The following is a 24,813-nucleotide window of genomic DNA, read 5'->3' as shown; positions in this document are numbered from 1 at the left end:
GCATACGGAGGTATTTCAGAATGAATATTTTGATGAGTAAGGAGATTATATTTAGATGAAAAAACTTTATTACATTCTTGACATTGGAAATGTTTCACACCATTGACTATTATCACTGATACCAAGACTTTTTTATCTTTTTTCTTAATGATCTTTCGAGATATTCTATTTTTTATCCTTTTCAAATTTTGATCATCTTCTCTCCTACACCTGAAATAAGACCATTTTTTATTATTTTTACGTTGATGACATGATGTCTTTATGGTGGTTGTTTATATGCTTAATTAAATAACGTTTTTGTCGGAATGATAAATCACAATTTGAACACTGCCATGGTTTCTCATCAGAATGAATAAGCTTATGTCTTTTTAACTCATATTTTATCCTAAATGGTCGTTGGCAAACGTCACAAATGTGAGGTTTTTCTCCAGTATGCTTGGTAATGTGAAGCATTAATAAGGGCCTGGTACGAAAGACTTGGTTGCAATGAATACATTCAAATGGAAAAAAATTTGTATGACTTCTATTGTGAACGAATAGAGATGCCTTCTGTTTAAATGTTTTCCCACACGTGTTACAAACGTAAGGTCGTTCTCCAGTGTGTGTTCTTCTGTGATCATCTAGAATTCTCTTTGTAGCAAATGTTCTTGTACAAATATCACAAGGAAAATTTTTTATACCTGCATGAGTTCCATTCAAATGTCGAACTAGGCCTTGTTTTATACGAAATTGTTTACCACATAAATGACAAGTGAAAGGTTTTTCACCAGTGTGAATTCTCGTATGACAATAGAACGTATAAGATGAAAAAAGAATCTTATCACATTCCTGACATATGTAATGAACACGTCCATTTGCTTCTACTCTAGCTTTTTTGATTAATTCTTTATCAGCTCGTGAAGGTTTTTTTATTTGTTCATCTAATGGAAAATCTGGATGGTCTCTGGTCATATGTTTAGATAATAATTTTTTTTGCTTAGCTATGAATTCACAATACATACAAGGATAAGATTCGAAACGTGTTCGTTTATTTTTCGTTAATTTTTTTCGTTTTACTGATTGATTAATTTGTTTTTCTCCATCACTTCGATGTTCTTCTTCATCTTTTTGAACATTCGATTCTGTTTTATATAATTCTTCATTTTTAATTGATTGATCTTCTTTATTACCAATGTCTTGTTGAATATCTCTAGTTTCATCGAAGTCATATAAATCAGATTCTTTGGCAGAATGACTGGCTTTAGTCCTACACTTATGTGCCAGAGAAGTTTCTGTATTTCTTGGCCGAATAACTGCACACCTGCAAAAATAACAAATGCAGGGAATTTCAATAATTGATTTCAATAATTGGTTGTCATGAATTAGCTTTTAAATGCTTGCTTTTAATATGATTATTAAGATAACGTCGTTGACGAAATGATAAACCACATTCATTACAAACAAAAGGTTTTTCGTCTGAATGTAAGCTTGTATGCCTAGCTAACTCTGATTTGATTCTAAATTTTTTATCACATTTATCACAAGTGAAATTTTTTTCTCCAGTATGTGTTGTAGTATGACATAGTAGCTCTTGTCTTCTACGGAATTTCTTATTACAAAGAAGACAAGGATGAGGAAAATCATCTGTATGTATTTTATTATGAATATAAAGACATGCTTTCGATTTAAACTTTTTTCCACACAAATCACAAACATAAGGTCTCTCTCCAGTGTGAGTTCTTCGATGATCATTCCTAGTTGCGTTTGAAGCAAAACTTTTACCGCAAATATCGCACGGAAATGGTTTACGTTTTGCATGAACATCGTTCAAGTGCCTTGCTAAGCCTCCAGAATCTCTAAATTGTTTTCCACAGACGTGACAAGTAAATGATCGTTCATTGTTGTGAATTCTTAGATGTCGTGCTAAAGAGTTCTTCAGTCTGAAGGTTTTTCTACATTCAATGCATTGATAAGCCTCTTGAGCTGCTGGTAAACCATGACTTTTTACATGTGAATGTAATGATTTGACATCAGAAAACGTGGCAGAACAAATTAAGCATTTTGTTTTCGCATTGAACTCATTATTCATTTTAGAAACATGCAAGAAATTTTCTTCTTGGATCTCAGTTTCATTTCGATTCATTTCAACATTACTTCTGTTATTTTGTAATGAATCTTCTTCAATTACCTGAATATCGTCATTGTTTTCAGATTGTTCATTGTCGTGATCATCAGTATCATTATCATTATCTTCACTATCCACTATTATGGAATTGCAATCTTCATGTTCATCGTATATGTATTTAAATGGTTTTTGTAATTTATTCTGCATGTCAGAAAATATTTCAAGTCTCGATGTGATATTACAGGACCTGGAAAACAGTCAGAGCTTGACTCGAGACTTGAGTGCACTATTTTTGATCTTCTATTAATAATTATTCAAAGTTACAATTATATTATTTTGTTATGATTATTTCATGTGATATGATATAATATATATAAAAGTACTGAACTAATTGAAACTATATTTAGAAAAATTATTATCTTTGAAAACCGACTATTTCAAGAAACATTTTTACTAACCTATTTCTATCTGAAGAATTGAGATCTTCATCCTTTTTGTCTTTATTATTATATGACTCGTCACTTATTATCTAAAATGTAATTAAATCCGATAAGAAATAATTAAAGACTATCAAAACGAATTATTCATTTATGTTACATACTTGCTCTTGATCAGTTAACGAATTTGTTGGAACATCTTTTACTTTAGTTTCTTGAAATTCGTTAATTGGTACAACATTTTCTTCCTAAAATAGTAAAGAAATATATGATTGAAATTATTCAATTACATTTTATAATTTTACTATTATCGGAAATTAAAATTATTACCACTTGTCTACTATTTATTTTTTCTTGAATTTGAAGTAATTTTTCTTGAGCATGTAAACAACCTTCGGAAATTTCATGATAAGCGAGTATAGTTGCGGCACAGTGATAACATAATTGTTGAGGTAATGTATCATTTTCTGTTACATTTACTGGTAAATATTTATTTATTTTACTGGACAAATTATGCTGTAAACCTTCACCATCGAAAATTGGAATCAGGTGATCGCTAGTGACTGCACATAATCTACATAATTCAACTAGATTTTCAGTATTTTGGAATTCACCTAAAAATAAGATTATCATTAACGTTGAATATCAGATTAAATATTAATTCAAGTTGATCTAATTTTTAACCTGCTTGAGTACAACTTAATTCATTATTCAGATCTACTTCCATAGCGTGTTTATTATCATCATCCTACGGATTAAATAAAAACATGTTTATATTTTATTAATAACATGGGGCAATAAGTCAAGTTATATATAACAATCACTATATTCGAAATGTTCTATTTACCACAATATTTAAATCTAAGAAATAAATATTTATTCCGCTAATGGCACAAATAGTCTAATATTTTTTTACATGTAATTGTTCAATAAGATAATTGCTTATTTCAAGCAAAATTATCATTATTATTGTGCACAAAATTAGACTTAACTCACTAAAATTAAAGAATCATATAATAGTTTATATTATTTTAATATTAGGTACAATTAATTAGTAACGATTTAAGTGTTTTATGCATTTTTAAATAAAAACTCCGAAGCGTCATTTATATATATATTTGACGCTATTATAACCATCGCCATATTGAAATTAAATAAGTTAATCATTGAACATCGTAATAACAAGCTAAAAAATTTAATTAGATATTACATATAGTTTCTTAGTAAGAGAAATATTTTTTCACTTTTTTTTAAATAACACGTATTAAATACTATTTCGTATACATACATATTTTACCAAATTATGACAAAAATAATAATAATTCAACGACTAATAGGATCATGAAGCGCGGGAAAAATTAAAATGCTTATTACGAGACCAATCCGACAATTTAGTCAATAAATGTTTAAATTAAGTAAAGGTAAGTCTTAAATGCATGAAAATTAAATGTAAAACATATTTGTTCTTTTAGAATCATAAAATATTTATTATTGAAAATATATTTTGACAACTTAAGTATAATAACCATAGATTAACTTTGACTCATTTACGAGATCGATAATTTGATAACATATTGCCTTGACTTTCCTTATAATAATTTTATATCACTTAAAAAAAATGAAATTAATATATTTAAATCATAAATAACTTTGGAAAGTTGAATAGAAAAATTCCATATAAAAAACGACAAACAAATTAAAATTAAATGAATGAAAGTATCGATGTTTGTTATATGTAACTTCAAATTAAAATAAAACTACTAATAAACAAATAGCATTAGGCTGGTCCCATCGTACTAATTTTTGCATGATAAAATTTATAAACTCTTTTTTTAAAAAGAGTAACCACTCACATTTAATAAAAGATATACAGTGTTTTTAAGGCTCATGTTAAAGTCTCATACAATCACACAAATAACATCTTTAGTTTTAAGATTAATCATCTTCGTAGCTTTATAACATTTACACAAATGATTCTTTTTAATTATTAAATCCTTAAATAATTTATGACACATATCACAAATACTTCTTTCCCGAAAATTTGAGATTTTACTTTTTAAATGGAAAACTTTGTTTCATCTAGAACATCGTCGCTGAAGTTCTAACACCATGTAAGTCATATGTTTATACATTGGACTTACGCACTGTTAGAACTTCACTGACGACATGTTATTGCAAAGATCCCAAGCATTTAAATAATAAGAATTTCAATGCTAATCTTATCATTTTTAATATCCTATTCTTCTTGTTACGTATGATCGGCATGTTTGCTTAATATATGTTTTATCAAACTCCTTTTCAATCGAAATTCTTTATCACAAATGTAACAACTATATGGCTTTTCTCCTGTATGAATTCTCATATGGTCAAAAAGTGTATAAGGCGAACGAAGATGTTTATCACAGTTTGGACAAAAGTAAAATGCTTTTCCATTTATTACTTTTTCATATTTTTTGATCTCTTCTTTACTAAGCCGTCTCCTGTTTACATCTGTTGGCAATGCTTTTTTAGATTTCTCTGGCTTATTTTTGATCAATTGACTTTTTGGGAGTTTTTTAGTTTGATCATTAGACTTGAGATCTGAAGAAGCTTCTTTCATTTTTTTCGAATCAGAAGTTGATCTAAAAAATGAAGGACGATTATTTTCGATTGACTTTTAAAAGATAAATAAAACTTACGTTTGAACTAAATGAGTTGAAGCTAACTGTCCCTCATCATCAGAAATACAAATCACTTCTTGAGCAGTCTAGAAAATTAATCAAATAGTTAGATTAACTATTATTACAATAGCAAAATAAAAATAATATATTTTGGTTTACCTTCATTTTTTTTGGAGAAGCTTTTTTACTTGTTTTTGTTGGAACTACCTCTATAGATTTTCGTGTCTGAAATTTTTATTTAAAACAAGTAACTTATAATAAAATTGCCTTTATCGTGTATTTATAAGCAAAACATATAAATGAAAGGAAATTTCGATAATATAATTTTGTATATTCACTTTTTGCTTAGCTTCTAATTTTTCTAGAATTTGTATAAGTTTTTGTTGAGCAGTGTTCCAGCCACTCACTAAGTCATGCCAAGCCAATATTGTGCTAGCACAATTGTCACATACTTGTAATGGTAGTTTGTCAGATTCTTGAATAGTTACAGATAAATAAGTTCTGATTTTACCAGATAAATCATGTCTCAAATTACTTCCAAATATAGGAATCATATGATCATCGAATCGAGCACATACTCTGCATAAATTTGATAAATTCTGTGAGCAGTCCCATTGCTCTGTAAAATGAAAATTCACCAATATCAATATTTATTATAAATATTTTTTACTGATTAAGTAAATTTCATTTCTTACCTGATTCAACTAATGGAACATCAGTATTTGTTTCTGTTTCCATACAGTTTTTAGATTGCATAATTTTAAATTGATTAATATTCAATATTACAAACACTTTTAGACGATATATTGGCAATTTCAAAATAGCTTTCTCCGAAAAAATTTCAAGTAGTTCTAACCAACTAATCCTTCCTAAATCCAAAATTTAATACATTTTTGAAATGTATTCCATAAAATCTATAATTAGGCATAAATTTAAGTAGAAAAGAATCATGGAATTGATTTTCCGATTGACTTTGATTTTTATGTATTTATATAAGTATATTTTTTATATATACACTTTAATTAATTTCATAGTCGAACTTGATTAATTTGAAAGAAAACCGCTGTTTTATAAAAACATACATAAAAATTGAAAACAACACTCGTCAAAAGTAAGTAATAAATACTAAAGAATTTACAGAAGAGTAATGACACAGCTTAGCAACTGGTGATTGATGTTACCAACAATCCTTTAACTTATAAGTAAATACACGTGCTAAAAAGAGACTCAAATGTTTTTATTTCTCTCTATATTTTTGATGTTTAATGGTGGACATAGGTTATGTCGTTACTGAACATTCTGGAGCGCTATCTGTGCTATTTCATGAAAAACTTCAAAATTCGCAACTACAGCAAAAAATAAACGGTTATATCATATTTAATCACAATTCTATGAAGCTATAATATAAGGAAAGTCAATATTTTTGAGTAAAAATATCCAATAAATTAAAGCTAATTATCAGTATTTAACTGCACAATTTTGAAAACGAACCGTCATAAAATGGTTGCAACATGTGATTGACAAGAAGAATAGAGCGGTCAATTATTTATGGATGCTGTTTGTAATTTTTATGGTACTTTCTGAGAATATTTATAACTTGACCTGTACCGGAACATTATCTCTATTTTTTTTATATTTTTATTTGAAGAAACAGTCAGGAAGATGAAATTTTTAATAATTTTACGGATTTTCACGTGAGTTTATGCGAAAATAATTACTCTATCATAACATGTTATAATGAACATATAATAACCAATTTTATTTCCACATAATGACGATCAGCCCTTTCTCTGAGATATGAAGATTATTTCTTCTATGTATTCTCATCGATTTTAAATATTTATCTCCGAATATCCGAATAAATATTTATATCCTTTTCAAATATGGTTGTTGTGCCTACACGGGGAGAAAATTTCATGAAATTTCACTGAAAATCCTTTTTTCTGGATCAAAGAAAATTTGATGTGTAACATAAGTAAAATTTATTTCAGCATTCAGTAAAATTTACTGAGGGACCCGATAAAAATCCAATGGGTAACCCATTCGAATTTTTAGGGTTTTAAAAATTTTTTATCGTCTAAGCATTTTTACTGGGTGATGTAATAAATTTCCTTGGGCTTGCACATATGGTCCCGTATTACTGCGTGACCCTAGTAAAAATTAAAGGACTCTTGATGTGGTATAATACTTTTTGATTATATTATGATTCTTTATAAATGATACTTTGAGTTGCCACATGAAAATTAGATGACATCTGTACTTCAGGGTTTTGCATTTTTTGTGAAGTTGAAAGTTACTATAAAAAGGGTAATAAAAATAAGTTGAATAAGGATAAAGTGAATTGAAAATCACAAAGAATAACAAGTAAATATTTTATCTTGTAGCACATACATTCATTTATTATACGTAGATTGTTCATAGCTTATTATTCGTCTATCTTTTATAGCAACAGCAAGTATTACAGTATTACAGTTTGGTCAAATTAACAAACGTAATCGCCAATCTGCCGTAAATGTGCCAATCATACGAAGAAACCGGATGAATCGTATGAGTGACTGAGCCCACATACAAATACGGCAGGTTAGAGAAAAGATGCCATTCGATCATCCGGATACGATGGCATCCACTTTAATTTGGTTTTTTTGGTAAGTTTTATTTTTTCAATATTATTTTTCATTTTTATAATTTTTTTTTCTTGTTTTTTTTTTGGTTTCAATGAATATTTTTTTAAGACATCCAGCGGAGTCTACGGGATTAGTCGGACTAGGTGCAAGAGCGCGTTCTACAAGCGCTTTTATAACACAAACTAGGTGTCTGCATATTGTGTCACCTGCGACTTTTTATAATTTTTTTCTCTTTTTCTCGCTAAATTACTTTCCGCTCATACTTACTCACACTCTCGCTCTTTCTCTCCCACACTCTCATAATTTTCTACATAACGAAGGCATATATTCTCTTTTGCACTTCAATTAAACTGGCCCAAGCGTCGCAACACAGCCCACGTGAGTCCCTTACACATTACAGTAATGCTCGATGAACTGTATTTGACATTCAGATGATCAACACGTCTCATCCTCTATGTATGTATATTCTTTATATATTTTATACACCCATTTTGGCATTAACATGCGACATCACTTTCTTAACTTTACAATAATCGTCATATTAATCTTACAGCTACAATTATATTATTATTTACATCTTGTTTGGCACCTAAAATCGTCTCTCAATCAAATAATGCCAACACACACTCGTTAAATCGAACAAAATTCATCGTCGCGAAGCCTATATGGTAAATATAATTAGGACGTGCTAAATGTCTCGATGGTGCTCGTTCCATGGTTGACTCACAGTGCCTGTGCCGCAGAATCACCCTGGGACATTGTAAGTACCGTCCAAATAGTTTTAATCTAATATTCTTTTGTAATTTTGGTTTTACATTTGACTGTGTTCATGCCGACAACCGCGACGTGTCAGAACAACTTAAGTGAACACGTTAAAAATTTTTCTTTGGCATAGATTATGAATTGTACATGTATTTGCTTTTTTTGTGACATAAAAGTAGAATATGTTCTATTTGTTCTTTCTATTTAAGTGACTTTTATAATCTACATGATTAAATTGATTTATTCAGTAGTTTATAAGAGTCTTGCCCTTTTATTATATTCGGGCATTACCAAATCACCTCAGTAACATTTTCCAATTAATGTTTCTTTTATTTGCATTACCTTGGCAAGGTTCAGAGATGAATTGGTAAAGATTCCGAGCCTGCGGTCGTTGAAAAAAGAACTTTTTCTACTGATATTTTATTAATTTATAAATAAATATAAATGATAATCAATTGATTGAATTCTAATGAAAATCGACTGCGACTGGTTTCCGTTAATTGTGAACTCCAGACTGCCCCGCAGCCAAATTTAACAACAATCATAAATGAAAATTTAATACTAATACAGTAGTATGTAAATATGTTAATATTTAATTGTAAATATTATTCATTCAATTTAATCATTAATATCGATAACAACTCTATTTTTTTAATTCTCTTTTTATATCGTGGCAATTGCCATGAATTTTGTGGTAAATTTTTGGTTGATTGACAATTGTTTCACTTAATCACACAAAACATAATATTATACAATACAGATCATCTTTTTTTTATTTTTTTCTATAATCATCACATTCTGAATAGTTAACATTCTTCAAAAACATAAATGCAGAAAACAACTTTATATAAGCATTTAATTTTAATAATTACATTTCTCATGTCAATCTTTGTGCAATTTTTTTCGTATATCCGTGATATATCACGGCCTATCGAAGAGTTACTAAAAAAATATTCGATTGACTATTTATATATATTTATATACTGTGCTATGATTGTGAACATTTAAAGGTGATAATTATTGTTTTTTCTTTCTATTGACGCCAGAACAAAAATTTCATTTTCACCTTAGCACTTTCAATAGTTGCTGATAAATTTTTACAAATTATTTATAAAATTTTATCTAACACGTCGGCTATCTTACTTAAACTCATTCCTTTTGTTTTCATAGTTTGTATTTGTTAAATTTCATAAGTCATTCTATTTCTTTCAGAGCACATTTGCTTAGTACTTAAACTACTACAAAGAGTCCAGCTCAACTATTTTTGATGACGTTGGAGGCCGATTAGTCTTCGATATTTAATGGCGGCACATTCATAAAAACATCGGACGATCCATAACGAATAGTTGAGGGCAGTAAAGAACTCGTGTACCACTCAGGAGACTTTAGGATCAGGATCGTTAGATGTTACTTGAAGTGACCGCGGCATGCTCAGCTCTGTATTTCGTCGCTTCATTTTACCCTTGGTCTTCTTCAGCATCGTGGCCTAGGAAGGGACAGGATCAGGGGGATGCACAAAGGAGCGATCGATAATAATTGAGTGCCAATGACGAAGTAAATGACAACCCGATTGCAACAAACAACTCAGAACTCGATATAATAAAGAATATTGTTTGAATAAAAATATGATGGTACGTAATAATTAATAATAACAAATATAGTTGATAATAATTAAATATATAAAATAGTAACGCAAGACGTGGATAAAAGATTCCTACTTTGAAGATAAAAATACTGACTGGAAGAATTACATGGGCATATATGAATACCCGCTTATTTAAGATAAATTGTATAGAAAATATGCACAGATGCATAATATATATATATATATTACGAGAAGCTCAAACTGCGTAGGACAAAGGTATTTTGGAATGGACAAAGATAGTGAGAGAAGATAGTAAATATATATGTGTATATATATTTATATATAAAGAGAATAGGAGGGGAAACAAAGAGATTGAGATACTGAGATACTGATTAGGAGATTGCATGCATTGGGAACTTGCTGGATCGACCGTATGAAAGGTCTGCCTTGTCCGAAACTCCCCTTTCTTTGCACTATGCGCGCATGTACGAACGCACGCGTGCACGGAGGAGTCTAGGGCAGAGCTTGCAAACCTTTTTTTTATTTAAAATTTTTTCTCTTTTATTCAATTGATTTAAGCTATTCAAATGACCCACACTAGTTTTTTTAGTCGCTGATTTGCTGATTTACTCTTCCGTGCACTTGCCCCCCTCCCCATTAGCGGGTAGAATCGTCGGTTCTGTATTTCGACGCTTGATCTTATTTTTCTTCAACATGGTAGCCTGAAGTGAACAAAGGAATAAGGAAGATATTAGTAGATTGCGATTTGGGGTCTTGGTAGGGAAGGATCCCATGCGCTGACAGACTATTTGGCAGTTTTAAGTTTATGCTTTCTCAAATAAAATTGCCGCGAAACGTTAAAAATATATTTTCACTACTACTAATGTCCGGATGCGTTTCAAAAACCATTCGTGCATAAGTCAAATATTTGGTTAAACGTGCTTCTATTATTTCGATACAGCAATATTTTCATCAACTTATATCGTTTTTTCGAACTCATTCAAAACTCAGTCAATTATTTAGGATAGTTAAGTCATCTTTATAATATTCTTCAGTAACTTTAAACTCTTAAAAAACTTTACGATACAAAATATTGTCAATTAAAATAAATTTTTTAAAACTACCAAGTTTATAACCGATAAAGAGATTCATGTCTACTGCAATAAACAGAAGTTGTGAGAGAGTTAAAAAAGGAAGTCCATTCAATAAATTCTATGTGACTATCTATTTTAAAAATAACTATTTTCAGAATATATTGCTGTATCAAACTAAAGAATGAATAAAAGAGAGAATAAGTAAGAATCATTACCTTCAATGCGGATTTGAGTACGACAACTTCACTTGGAATTTGGGTCCAAGGCTCCCCATCGACTTGTACCGGAGTATCAGAAGTTAAAAAAATTCTTATATGTCCGCCCTATCGAGTAAAAATGATGTTATATTTTTATTGTTAAGTCACAAGAGATTTATAGCAAAATTATGTAGAATATGAGATTTTTGTTACACTTACTTGTGCTATTCTAAGAGCGTTTCGCAAACCAGATTGGATTTGTCCCAAGTGTGCAACGCCTGTTACTCCCACAATCTCCAACTTGCCATCAAAATGGTTTGGTTTGAGAAATTGTTCATCTCTATCTTCACCCCATGGTTTTGCTCCAGATCCCCAACTTTATTGTTGAATAAAATAATATTAAACAATGATGTTTAAGAAATTAGTGATTGTTTAAGAAAAGTAAGCTTACCTCCATATATTTAAAATAATAAGTCCTTCTAAAGGTGGCAATTCCACCAATTTGCCGTCAACTTCTAATCGGATTTTTCTTTGTAAATCTTTACAAGTTCTATCAACCATTTTCTTCAAACCCATTTTGACGTAAACCGATTTATTGTGAAATCGACTGTTAAATTTGTTTGGATTTTCTTCTCTTGCGTTATGAAAGTCTAAACAAAGAGCTGCATCGATTCCGATGCCGAAGTAATTATTCATGACAAACATTTGAGAATTATCTTCACTTGTAGATCCTGCTCCTGACAAAAAAACAAAAATTTCTATCAATTATTCAATCACCACAAGTCCATCTTAATTGTTTGTACAATATTAAATAGTAGAACATATTATTTTTTCTGAGCAAATTACGATTAACGAATAATTAAGAAAAAACAAATTCTTTTCGATTATAAAAATCATTCTTGAACGATTAAATACTAATTATAGATATTTTTTTACCAGCGGATTCGTCTTGATCTTGAGGATGAAAAACTACAGTCCATCTGTCAAGTATAATTTCTTCAGCGTCAATAACATCTCGTAAAAGATTTGACGGATCTTCACCACCAGTATATCCAGATCCCCAACATAAAACCCGTCCAAGATCATTTCCTGTTCCTAAAGGTACAATAGCACATGCCGGTGATGAGCACTCACTGTCTTGACCTACATTATCCAAACACTGTAATACCCATCCTATTGTGCCATCACCGCCACAAACTAATATCTTGTAATTCCTGATGTGTCGGAAAACGTATAATCTGTTGGGAAAAAAGGTAATAGCAATTAATATTTCATGTCTAATCGTTTTTGTTTGTACAATTAATGATCTAATATTTTAACTAACCCAGGTAGTGGACCACCATTGTCCAAGTCGAATACTTGATAGGGATTCAAGAGCTTGCGAAAGCTGGAAATTAATTCGAGACCCTGACATCCGCCTGATTTGACGTTGACAAATACTAATAATGGCTGAACGCCTGATGGTATCATGCTTGGTTCAATACTTGGTAGAAGCATAACAAGAAGCAGTTTATCATCGAATTTAACTTCTCGCAGTAAGTACAGAGCTCGTACTGCTTTTTCTGAGTCTTCGTAAATTATCACCATCGATCCATACTCATAATAGATTGGTCCGATTGATGAAAATTTATTCTCTATAAATTAGCCAAAAATTATTTATTAAAATGAAATATTTTTACGATTTTATTTCATAAATTTACGAGTAATTTGCTTTCGATTAAAAAGTAGAGCTTTCAATCAATATTATTTTCAATAAGTAGATGTGAACGTGAATGTATTTTTTGTTGTTGTTATGATTTATTGTTATGAGTTTGTTAAATAAAACTGTCCTGTTTATTTACCTTGTCCCAAAAATTCAGTGAGCATAGTTTCGTATGTCTTTTCACTCGAATTTGGTGGTAAATTTCCAACAAATAATGCGAGATTAGGGCCGTGTGGATCCTGCTTCAATTGAAGATAAAATCTCATTAGTTCTCGTAGCCTGATCGAATCTTTTCCCAATAGCTTGACAATTTCCCAGGGTTTCTCATCAATATCTAACACTCTTTCTGACACGCCTGAAAAAAAAATTACATTTCCATTAATTATCTTTTCTATTTTAAGAACCGAGAAATTTTTTTTTAGCTCAACTTACCGCCACGATTCATGAGGATTTCACTACATCGATAATCGTCAAAGTTGAAATCATTCAGACCAAATTTTTGAAGTGCTTCTCGAATAAGATCACCTACAGTTGTCCTATCATTCACTTGAACCATACAGTAAGGCTGTGGGATTTGAAGTTTACCGGGATAAACACAAACTTCACCGCTTGGCTCATCTCTGTAAAAAATTAAATGGATGATGTAAGTAAAAAATTAAGGTCAGCTTTTCATTAAATAAAAATACAAATTTCTATGATGAAATATTAATTAATATCATGAAAGACAGTTGAAAATAACTTTTGTCAGAATATAATAAAAATAGAATATTTTCTGTTTATAAATTACTGCTTTTGTAAAGAAATAAATAATATTTTTTTAATCTACTGACCTGTATCGTAGGATGACTCCACGGCGTTTGCCCTCTTTACGATGCAAATTAAGCACAGGCGTTGGATCACACAATTGTGTTTCCTCAGGTGCATACAAATCAGTTAGATATAAAGAACCTGTAAGCATGAGATTCGTCATATTAAATTATTTAAAAGATATTACTCACTAAAAAATTTAATAGCAATATAAATACTTGATGAGATTATAAATATGATTATTTCACGTGAATACATACCCGGATGTACTTCCGTGATGTGATACGCTTTAAGAGCCGCTGCAAGAATCTCTGCTGTAGTCGCTGAACGAGGCACGTTGATTACCCGATATATTTTTCTTCTCATGGATAAATTGCCATCGTAAACTTTTATCGTTTCTGCATGATAGGATATTAAAAAATTCTATTAATTTAATCCTTAAAAAAAAATTAACAAACAAAAAAGACGATTATAAAATGAGGAATAAAAAAATATCACACCTTCATCTCCTCGTTCTTTATCATCTTTTTCTTTTGGGGATCTCAAATCTTTACTGTGGCTTGCCGATTGTGTTAATTCATCGTTGTCGCGATTTCTCGTGTCTCCACTGCTGAATTCTTCCGATGTACTTCTTGCTGTAAGCAAACAAATTAATAATCAATGACTAGGTGTAGGAAAAGAGAAATCAAAAAATTAATTACAGCTGTAAAAGGATTTATTTAGCATACATAGCATAAATTAATTGGAAAATGATTTAGATTAAAAAAGTCAACGATAAATTTATGAGATAAATGATATTAAAATGATTTCAATATTTTATTTTATCACTTTAATATTTTTATATAATTATTTTGACATTTTTATTGATCTTCTGTTTAATTTTGTTAGATTAGACTTTGCAATTAAAATCATAAATAAAAGAGAAAAATTATATACAATTGAAAGGAAAAGCAAATGAATGAGGTTAATTAGCATTTGTGAGTATCGAAAGATTCAAATATGCACCAATTTCATTCAACGTTCTATTTTTGCTCGATTTCCCTTACCATGAGCAACTAAAAAAAGCTTTCTACAATAATATAATACCTTTGTTAAGCTCCACAAAATCTCGCATTTCATCCGGTGAGATGGAATAGCTTTTCATGCAAAAGAAGTCAAATACAAACATGCTAAATCAAATTGACGATAACAAAAGTATATAAATAAATAATTGGAATGGCCGCGTTTACGTTTAATGAAGAAACTTTGAAGACGATAAACACACGGCTTTTGATGGCATAAATCTATGTATTATTATGCTCGTCAATGTTCAAGTTATTGATTCCAGAACGCGTTCTAGGATGAGATTAAAAAGTCTGTAAATAACCAGCTAGTCATTTAAATTGAGTTACATTTACCTGAGAACATGTATAGGGGTTTATGAATAAATGTTATGAATCACAAGAGCCTTTTATATTCAAAGTGATGACAGCACTGTAGCATAAAGACAATTTTCAAGAACAATACATTCTAGGGTATGTATTATATTATCACAAGCTACTCTTAACACTAGGAAACATCGTAAGCTCTAGTTTGTTACAAATATGCAGTGAATTTAATTAAATAAATACATTGAAAAATCATATTTAATCAAAATTCAAAGAAACTAAATGAATATCTATTATTGGATAGACCATTTTTCTTGAATTGTTTGAATGATGTTTTTTAATAATAAAAATGTTATATTTTAAAATTAATTATTAAATGATTGAATAAACGTTGATTTAAATGCACTATGAAATAATAAAAAAGTGTGATCAACTACAGTGATTCAGCTAAAATAAGATTCTTTTGTGATAAAAATGAATGTTTTAAAAATGACAATTGATTTTTATAATAAACAAAAAAGAAAAAAAAAATTGATGAAATTTGTTAACGTCACAAAAAAATATAATTTATAGCCAAGCTACTCGTTACTCCACTCCAAAAAGACAGGTATGACATAAAAAAAAAAACAAAACCAAATATTGTGCTCTATTTAGAATATGTAGGAATAAAAAAAATCCTTTACAATGCCACATATTTTATTAAACATAATATCGGTTTGGATAAAACGATTGAGATGCAATGTAAGATTCGCGATTCATATGCTCACAAACACATCAGTTGCACGACGATGGTTAAAAGTCTAGGTACCTCGAACATAAGGAGGGGAAGCATGACAATTTCCATGGCAGCTACGTGGAAAAACTAGTGAAAGGCGTCTGAAAGCTTCGGCCAGATGACCTGTCGCCCCAATTCGTGCGCTCTCAGCAAAATCGAATTGCTCTCCGTTGTTATCTTCAAATAAGAAGCAAAACGATGGTCCGAATTTCGTCATAATTTTTTTTTTATTCAATAATTTCATCATTAATTTCCTACTTTTATTTAATAATATTTTTTAGTTATGTGTAGATACTGTTGAACGGTGTAATGATTTTTGTATCAAACCGGTGTCATTATTTATAGTTCAATTGTTTATCGAATGAACATTAAAATAATTTTTTGTACGTCTGCGCGGATTTTACATATCGTTGACTCTTTAATTAAATGATTTATTTGTTTCAGTTGAAAACAATTATTCTAATTCTATTTCTATCTCTTTGCCAAATATTGTGATTAATCGAATAACTGCAGATTAGGAAGAATCTGATATTCGTGCAGCAATGCAAATAACTTGAACAGAAATGAATATCCATATTTGCTTTTTTACGAGCTGCAAGCACAAGATATTATTGGAGCAGAGATAATTGTTCTAAGATGAAACATGACAACACAGAAAATGAATTTTTCAGAAGACAAAGTTGGAAAATGTAAAATATATATATAATACTTTTCAACGATATTTCTCAGCATGTATTAAATTTCAGGGTGACCGTGCAGACAAAATACATTACACAAACCTGACTCGATGAATATTTTAATGTGACGTCGAGAAAATAAAAAGTAGAATAAAAAGTTGCGATTGAGAAAAAAAAATATAAATAATATTGAATATTTACTGACCATGTCATGGAAGTGGTGATTTTGATTGATAAACCGTGTGACTGCTAGTGTCATCATATATGTTTATCATAACTTGTGATAATTATTCATTTAATAAATAGTGTTAAACTTTCAATAAGCAGTAAATAAAGAGTTTCATTGGACTTAGCATGCTTTGCGAGTATAATAATTGTTTAACTTTTAACACGTAACTCACCACAAATTAATACCATTTAACAATTACATATATATTTTGTTGAACATGTCATGAACTTTCTGGTAATGTTATTTAAATTTCTTGACAGAAAGAGCTATTTTTTTTTTAAACTAATTTGTGGTTCTATTCCGTGATTAATGGTCTATATGAAGACTACAACTAAAAATTATGGTTGAAATAAATTTTATTAATAGCTTACGTGTTGAATTTTCTTTACGTCGCACTTGTACACCAATAATTGCCTCCATTGGCACCTCTGTACGCGGGATACTGATTGCGTACGGTGGTAAATAAATGGGTTTTAGATTTCCAAAGGTGCATTCTGGTGAAACTGCTGGATTTCCAAAGCAGGTGGCATGCAACTAAAAGCAAATTATATTGACAATTAATTACCACTTTGCGAAATAAATTTATTTTTATTAAGAAACAAATCAACAAATCAAATCATTATTTATTCTACGAAAATCATCTACTCTTTTCATTACTTTTTTGGTATTAAAAAATTTTTTTTTTTACTTCAATCAACTTCTTGTAATGTTCCTAACAACTTTCTAATAGTGTTAATAAATTTAATTTTAAACTAGGTTATTAGTAAGAGGTGAATGAAAAGCTCTATATCATTATAAATAATTTCAAGAGCTTCTAAAAATAAATTTCGTTCTCTTGAAGCTATTGTTTTAGATAATAATTAAACTTATTATTATTTATTATAATGCATCTAATTGTTTATTCTTTTCAGGATAAAGAAAAATAAAATAATTACCGTCATGCCACACCACTCGCATCGGAATCCAGATAGGCACTCTGTGGAACAACTCTTTCTACATAGAGTACATTTTGAACCAGTAGGGAGGTTTCCTTCACGCCAGTGATGCGTATGTTTCACTGACCTCAAGTCTTTTTCCGGCAGGTATGTTGCATTTTCTTTACAATCTGCGACCGCAAAGTCCTGACAGTCCGTGTGTACATAATATTCACAAACTGAAATATTTTAAAGTGAATTTCAATTATAACTTAATTAATATGAATTTATTATGCCATAAAAATGAGCTTATAATTTATTATAAAAATCTCACTTTCGCAGTGTAAAGACTGAGATGTATCATCGAGACGTTTTCGACAAACATTGCAAAATTTTTTCTTCTGGTGTACCGGCTGTTCAGACCAGCAATGTGCAACCGGGTTCTGCAACAAATAGAATTGATTGAAAATATGAAATGGTACTATGGAATAATTTTATTTATAAAAAAATCAAATGTATGAAATTATTAGAGTAATTATTAAGCTGTTAATTGAATATAAATTAGTCTGATAAGAGCTCAATCCGCTTTGTCCGACCAATTGAGGGCACTATCTACTGTAGCCTTTACTACTTGATTACCTAGTAAACTTGTAGAATCACACCCTTGAAATACAAACCACTTAAAGGATTGCATATTATCAATATCTCTAAAGGTTGAACAAAGATGCAACTGCCCAATGATTCATTCATATGTCACTGTTTCATTCATTCAGTGAATGAATATTCCATTGAGTTTTTAGTTGCTTGAATTCAGGTCGATAGTAACCCTCTTGACTTAACCGAAACCTCGACAATAGCTTGATACTTGCACTTGTGGGCAATATACTTAGCTATATAGATATTCTTGAATAAAATTATCTACACTTCGCATAAAGCTGTATACATACTAGAGGTACAAAAATTTAATTATGCTATTGTGTTCAGTGAATTGAAAATAAACTGCTAAAATTAAGCTTTGAAAAATTTTCTCTGTTATTCAACAAAACATGAAAGCTCATGTAGGAATAATTTTTTTTTTCAACTAACAGCTTAATTAAAAAATTTATATTTCTATGTAATGAAAAAATCATAAAGAACAAAATTAAAAACAGTGGTGGCAGCATAATTAAAACGACTTATATCTTAAACAAGTGAAATGTATGAATTGAAAAATATTTAACAGACATTCAAATTATAAAGCTATAGTTTTAATCTTACTAATTATAATTATACCACCACTCTGGTATTTATATACAAAAAAAATTTATAATTATTACACTACTGACTTTTTATAATAAAATTAATTTTATTTTAATAGAGTATTGACAAAAAAGAGATAAATACCTTGATGAGGCTTGCCGCGATGCTGGAGCAGGGAGACACGACGGTCCCGAGACAGCGATCATGCACTACGAAGTTACAAACTGCAAGTAAAAAATATTATATCAGTTCTATTGAGTTAGTAGGACAAAAGTATGCTTAAAGAACTATAAGGAAGAAGGAGTTTGAATTGGAGTTGATGCAATTCTCTTCAAGTGGATGAAGCATTTCATTTAAATCATGAGTTAATGTAAAATCTAAATCGAACAATCGATTAATGTTAATATGAAACTCATGAATAGACATATGAATATAAAGCAACGACAACATTTGTGGCATATGTTTATTCTTTCTATTTATTTCTTCTCTCTTGCATGTACTCATTGCAAATCCGAATAAAATTTTATCATAACGTCGCTCTATTTTTCGAACAATAGCACTCATTGGATGACAACACGCAACTTCGTGACGTTCATATATACCACTAAGAGGTTTATACGTTTCCGGTAAACTTTAAAATAAACCATGCTTCGAAGCCACGCACTTTTTTTCCTGTCAGTTATTCTAGCAACTTTTCAGCTGCATAAATCTGTTGAAATTGAGTGAAGCTTAAAGACACTAAATAAAAATATGTGTCGAAAGGTTAAAGGGCAATAGAAAGATTAAAATTTCATCAACTTTAAGTAAATGATGAAAACAATTACATTTCTTTGCTAATTAATTGTTATTATAATATTTCATATAATCGACTTATGCAAGTTCTTAATTAAAATGTCTCTCATCACTGTTGAAAAACTTTTGAGAGAAAAAATTATTTAAAAAATAATTCAATGATAATTTACCATAATGGTATAGAAATATTTATAATATGATTTTATTTTTAATTTAACAAATAAATGTTGATAATAAAATTATATCTCTTATTAAGTATTCATTAATTGACAAAGTATTAATATATATTAAACAATTTTCTATTTGCTGGGAAAATATTTAATGGTTAAATATTCTCAGTATAAATATTTGCCTCATTGCAGCTTTTGAATAATTGATGCAATGTATATAATCTTTAGAAAATAATACATAAGTTGTATATGCAAAACGATTGATCAACCTGAATATTTTTTATGATGAAAAAAAAAACAAATATAAAATTCAAGTAGCTGATATTTAAATTGGAATAATGGTACATATCAATATAAATTCACAGATTTAATTACTGAAAAACATTTAAAGGGCAAAGGACAATTTATATTTTTGGCATTTATTTAAATAAGATTTACAGTGAAGCATATGAATAAAGATTGGAAAAAAGGTTTAAATAGTTGTTAGAGTAGGACATTAGTGAAAATTCCAATAAGACGTAGGTAGAACGAAGGTTTTTCGCTGGTTCTTGTTGACTGTCTTGAAACAATGTCAATTGTTGCCAACAAACTCCATGACGGTCTTTATACATACAATCAACATTACCTTCAACTAAACAAGTAGTTTGCGCATTCGTTGCGTTCGCGAGTCTGTTTTGTTTCCTTTGGGTAAACATGAATGAAGTGCTTTCTATGAATGTGTACATGTAGCAGAAACAGCAGCAACGTCCATCATCAGAGTATAAGTAACAAATGAGAATAAAAGGATAAGATGAAAGGAGGAAAACATGACTAAGACCATTCTCCATTGCACTGATGAATTTTTTAAAAAGTTTACCTACTTCCTCTTCACAAATTTGTTTATTTTTTCGAACAATTGCGCGCATACATACTTATCCCCTGAGAGCAGAAATGGGGTAGTGCAAGAAGCATTTGACGTCATATAACGCCGTAGGAACACTTAGTATTTGAAATGTGAATAAGATTCAGAAGCTTGAGGCAAGAGGTGTATGTCGAGAGGGTTAACAGTAGATAGTAAGTAACAAGAGGAAAAACATGCAGGAATTTTTAAGCTACTTCTTTTATTATTGTTATTACTATTATTATCATCTTTTTCTCGCTCGTTTAGCTTTTTTTATCCACCTCTCATTACTTCTCATCTTCATCGTTATCATCATCATCATCTCTTTCGTAGTAAGAATTCCAGTTTTCACTTGCACAAGTTTATACTCTACTCTCTTAGCTTTCTTTCGAAATGAGGCCACGCATGCCTTCGCCCCGCATCAGTCGCAATTGCTTGAGAGCAACATCCAACTTATTTGTGCGCTTGTAATCGGAAATCCTGTGGGATACTGAAATTGTTTCAATGAATATCAGAACTACCATTTGAATAGCATTGAAGCTTTAAAAAAAAAAGTTATTTTAAATTCAATACGTTTTTTTTCATCATTCATAATAATGGAAGTTATGATCTTGTTGATGCTTCTGAACGTTTTTGTAACCACAAGTTTGTCATCTCTACTTCCCTCTCGACCCGGCCATCATACCTCGCTTGCTCTCTTGTGCTTTGGTCGTCGAGCATCCCACCACTACCACCCCACCTCGACGATCAATGCTCGCAAAAGCTCAGCGACACCACTGCCCTCTGCTCTATACGTTTCTTTTTCTCCCGCCGATGAAAGCTCGAGTGTTCATCAAGTACACGATCAACACTAACTCACCTAATGATAAGAATCTAACGTTCTATTAAAGTCATATACAACTCAACACAAAAATGACCAGAAGTACTTTCTGATAATCTTCAAGTCCATTATAAGCTTCTAAACCCCCTAATTTAGTTTCAAAGACAATTATATTCTAGCATAAATATTTACCTAGGATCTTTGTTTTACTTCTGGCCTTACTCCTAATATTGATTTAATTTCTTTTTATGTCTTATCGATACACGTTCCTTTACCTTGGTATTTTATACTTAAATCTTACATTCATGTAGAAATAAATTGTTAATTGTTATTCAAAAGGTCAACTCTGAAAGTGTAATTGGTATTAAAAAAAAAAAATGTCCATTGCATTGTAGAATTTTTTTATTAGAGTTGAAGAGAAAATAAGTGAAATTTGTAGAAAAAAATGTTGATAAATACGCGGGTAATTCTAGGCAGTAACCCAGAAACCTACAGACACACAGAGCGCTCAATGAATACTTTTCATTCATTGGAGTGCAGGAGGTCAGTTTCACCCTGTTTTCTGCAGGCGCACTCGGTTAAAAAATACTATTGAAAAAAATTCGAAGAGAATAAAAACTAAATGAGGAACAAGGATAAAATGTATTGCATGATGGTAGAAAGTAAAAACGAGTTAAAATATTTGATATCGATCACAACAACAATGATGACGATGATAATAATAACAATAATATTTATTTATTATTACTACTATTTTTCTATTTTATGTCACGAGAACGTAGAAAAAAATAATTAGAAAAATAGAACATTTTTTTTACTCCAAGAATGTCTATCAAAAATAATATTTTAACTGAGTGTGTGCTCTATATGTGATGGAGGAGTAGTTCAAGTGTATTTATAGATAATTTCAAATAAAAAAAAAATCTGTAATTAAAGAAGAAATTGATTTTCAAGTTGATGAAAAGAATCTTGTGTGGGATCATTATCTCTAAAATAATTCTCAAAAATGCTCTTGAAACATATAGGAAATGTTGCTTTGACTCTGCATGCTTCTAAAATATACCCTCGTGGGTGCACCTGAAGAGAATGCGCATCATCCCCGAGGTATTATCGCTCTTTGACTATTCGTGAGGAACAAAGGACTCAATCTTTGAAAGCTTTATAACGAGGTTGCGAGTTTTCTTGAAGAATCCCAAGGGTGTTGGTGTATGAAGTAACAAGGGAAAAGAAGTAAATGAAACAGTAGGTGGTGAAGTAGGAACTCTAAAGAGAGTGGTGAAGGAATTCAAGTAATGAGTCTCTGGAGTACTTGCTGAAATAAATAGAGATAAGTTGAGATTTTTTTACCTTCGCAGATGTAGCTCTGCCCTATGAAGGCCCAAAGCATGTCAGAGCAGCTATGGCAGTATATCATAGGTTTGTGGAACGTTTTTGGTCGAAAGCTGTGCCCGTGGCTGCCTGGAGTCCTGGCCGAGCCCGACGCCATGTTCCCCGTTCCACCGCGGCGCCGTTCACGCCAGATTTTCACCGTGAAGCTACGTAGGGCGCCTTGCGCGACATTACATGCCTATGTTATCTCGAAACCGTACGCGAACATTTCGCTGCCAGGGGCACTCCCGTTTCACGAGTTCACTGTGCCTAAGGCGCATTTCTGGAGGCTCGCCTTGTTGTGCTCACTACACAGCTGACCATCACTACTTGGCTAAGTGTCGAGGTTTATGTTTGCGCATCCGTCAAGCGGAGCGGGGTGTCTCAAAACAGCGATGTGACATCTGCAAGTGCCAATGGAGGGCGCTTGGGTCCAACAAGCTCTCAAGCTCACCCCAAAGGATGTGCGCGCGCTCGTATCTATGGCTCTTCTTGACTAAAAAAATCTTCTGCGTATTGTGCTTAAACTACCCTTTGATCATCCAGTGAAGATAATTTATTTGGAGCTATTTATTGATATCACTCTTTACACAATTTTGAATTACAAACGCTGCCTGATGATTCTCTAAATGCCACTAGCTTTCACCATGCGTTGCTATCACCACACCACGACTACACTATCGTCAACCCAACGACTCTCTGAGTCTATCGACACGCCACGAGCACGGAGTCCCTCCTCTACACTTTACGCCATCAGGAAGACGTCACACTATTTCGCGCCGACGCATCATTCGTTTCTCAGAGCGCATATCACTTTGCGCTTGTCCATTTAGTTCCCCGCGTGTTCTAGATACCTGGATTGAGCTTGCAGGAAGATTTACACTTGTCACTATGTATCAGCGCTTTGTCCACCACGTGTCACTCTACGTGACAAGAGTAATACTCATGGTTTCCCTTCGAAATGACCTTGCTCAAAGTCAATTTCTTCCCCAATTCTCTTTTTAGGTTCCCTTCAAATCCCCATCACATTCAAATCATTTATCATCCCTCCAACATTATAACGTTTTCAAAATCCCTGTTCTTTTCCTCCTCACAATGAGCTTTTTTATTGTTGTTTTTTTTAAGGGAGCGTCATGATATTTAATATATTTTATAAAATGTCTTTATTATTTGTATATTTTTCAATTAAAATTCGTCTATTCTCACTCAAGACTCAGATGTTCTAGTTTCATTTGCTTTGTGGTTAATAATCAATAGTTAATCATAATCCACTACACAATTATTAACAATGATCGTTAAATTTATCAGAAGTAATAAAAGTCCTGTAGTGATGAAGACATGGCGTTAATGCGAACTTTTCTCGTGCGCGTGTGCATGAGTTTTTCCCTAAAGAACTTACGCGCAGACTTGGCGCAATTCTTGCGCGCGCTTATAAGAATTATTCTATAGATAAAAGATCTTAAGCCTTCAATAATTCTATATTTTCCAGCTGAATGTCCTTCAATGGCATTATATATTAAATCATTTCTGTAATCTCTACAATCACTACCGCCTTGATGTATTAAAATGAGTTTATTGTAATAATTGATTTTTATATTAACAGAAAAGTA

At 31.0% G+C, this 24,813-nt stretch overlaps 2 protein-coding genes and 1 long non-coding RNA gene across 6 annotated transcripts; 1 reads left to right on the top strand and 2 right to left on the bottom strand.

Moving 5' to 3' along the window:
• Nucleotides 1-102: 102 nt before the first annotated feature.
• On the bottom strand, nt 103-6,575 carry LOC118065082 (zinc finger protein 27-like). Its single transcript, XM_035080133.1, has 12 exons — nt 6,340-6,575; nt 5,897-6,115; nt 5,540-5,820; nt 5,361-5,426; nt 5,220-5,287; nt 4,793-5,162; nt 3,389-3,442; nt 3,226-3,289; nt 2,872-3,155; nt 2,706-2,789; nt 2,563-2,633; nt 103-1,300 (listed from the first exon to the last, which is right to left on the bottom strand). The coding sequence occupies exons 2-12, from the start codon at nt 5,955-5,957 to the stop codon at nt 238-240; spliced, it is 2,466 nt and encodes an 821-aa protein (XP_034936024.1). The 5' UTR covers nt 5,958-6,115; nt 6,340-6,575; the 3' UTR covers nt 103-237.
• Nucleotides 6,576-7,559: 984 nt separating this feature from the next.
• LOC118065084 (diacylglycerol kinase theta) lies at nt 7,560-24,557 on the bottom strand. Of its 4 annotated transcripts, none has more exons than XM_035080138.1 (17): nt 23,183-24,557; nt 19,318-19,397; nt 18,269-18,377; nt 17,956-18,173; nt 17,392-17,554; nt 16,148-16,291; nt 14,473-14,607; nt 14,233-14,370; nt 13,996-14,113; nt 13,598-13,785; nt 13,305-13,520; nt 12,788-13,097; nt 12,400-12,701; nt 11,915-12,200; nt 11,683-11,839; nt 11,482-11,589; nt 7,560-10,894 (listed from the first exon to the last, which is right to left on the bottom strand). In XM_035080138.1, the coding sequence occupies exons 1-17, from the start codon at nt 23,319-23,321 to the stop codon at nt 10,799-10,801; spliced, it is 2,907 nt and encodes a 968-aa protein (XP_034936029.1). In that variant the 5' UTR covers nt 23,322-24,557; the 3' UTR covers nt 7,560-10,798. The 4 variants fall into 4 exon arrangements, with proteins under 4 accessions (XP_034936029.1, XP_034936027.1, XP_034936028.1 ...); XM_035080136.1 differs by having other exon boundaries at nt 7,560-10,073; XM_035080137.1 differs by having other exon boundaries at nt 7,560-10,073; nt 11,915-12,194.
• On the top strand, nt 13,686-19,888 carry LOC118065085 (uncharacterized). The gene is made up of 4 exons (XR_004690134.1): nt 13,686-13,808; nt 17,932-18,102; nt 18,277-18,412; nt 19,292-19,888. It is a non-coding gene; the product is annotated as an uncharacterized lncRNA (long non-coding RNA).
• Nucleotides 24,558-24,813: the final 256 nt, after the last annotated feature.

Source organism: Chelonus insularis, unplaced genomic scaffold (genome assembly GCF_013357705.1).
Source record: "Chelonus insularis isolate UGA/USDA-ARS -01 unplaced genomic scaffold, ASM1335770v1 contig_269_pilon, whole genome shotgun sequence".
Lineage (NCBI taxonomy): Eukaryota > Metazoa > Arthropoda > Insecta > Hymenoptera > Braconidae > Chelonus > Chelonus insularis.
Note: the sequence above shows the minus strand (reverse complement) of the source record. Positions and strands in the feature narration are given on the sequence as shown.

Excerpts from the sequence above, each read along its gene's own strand:
- LOC118065082 (XM_035080133.1), bottom strand. The coding sequence starts at position 5,957 with ATGCAATCTAAAAACTGTATGGAAACAGAAACAAATACTGATGTTCCA. Across the intron at positions 3,290-3,388 it reads TCTTAGATTTAAATATTGTG|GATGATGATAATAAACACGC; the intron begins GTAAATAGAACA and ends TTTAATCCGTAG. Across the intron at positions 1,301-2,562 it reads AATTCTTCAGATAGAAATAG|GTGTGCAGTTATTCGGCCAA; the intron begins GTTAGTAAAAAT and ends TTATTTTTGCAG.
- LOC118065084 (XM_035080136.1), bottom strand. The coding sequence starts at position 23,321 with ATGGCGTCGGGCTCGGCCAGGACTCCAGGCAGCCACGGGCACAGCTTT. Across the intron at positions 17,555-17,955 it reads GCGAGTGGTGTGGCATGACG|TTGCATGCCACCTGCTTTGG; the intron begins GTAATTATTTTA and ends ATTTGCTTTTAG. Across the intron at positions 14,114-14,232 it reads CATCACGGAAGTACATCCGG|GTTCTTTATATCTAACTGAT; the intron begins GTATGTATTCAC and ends TCATGCTTACAG.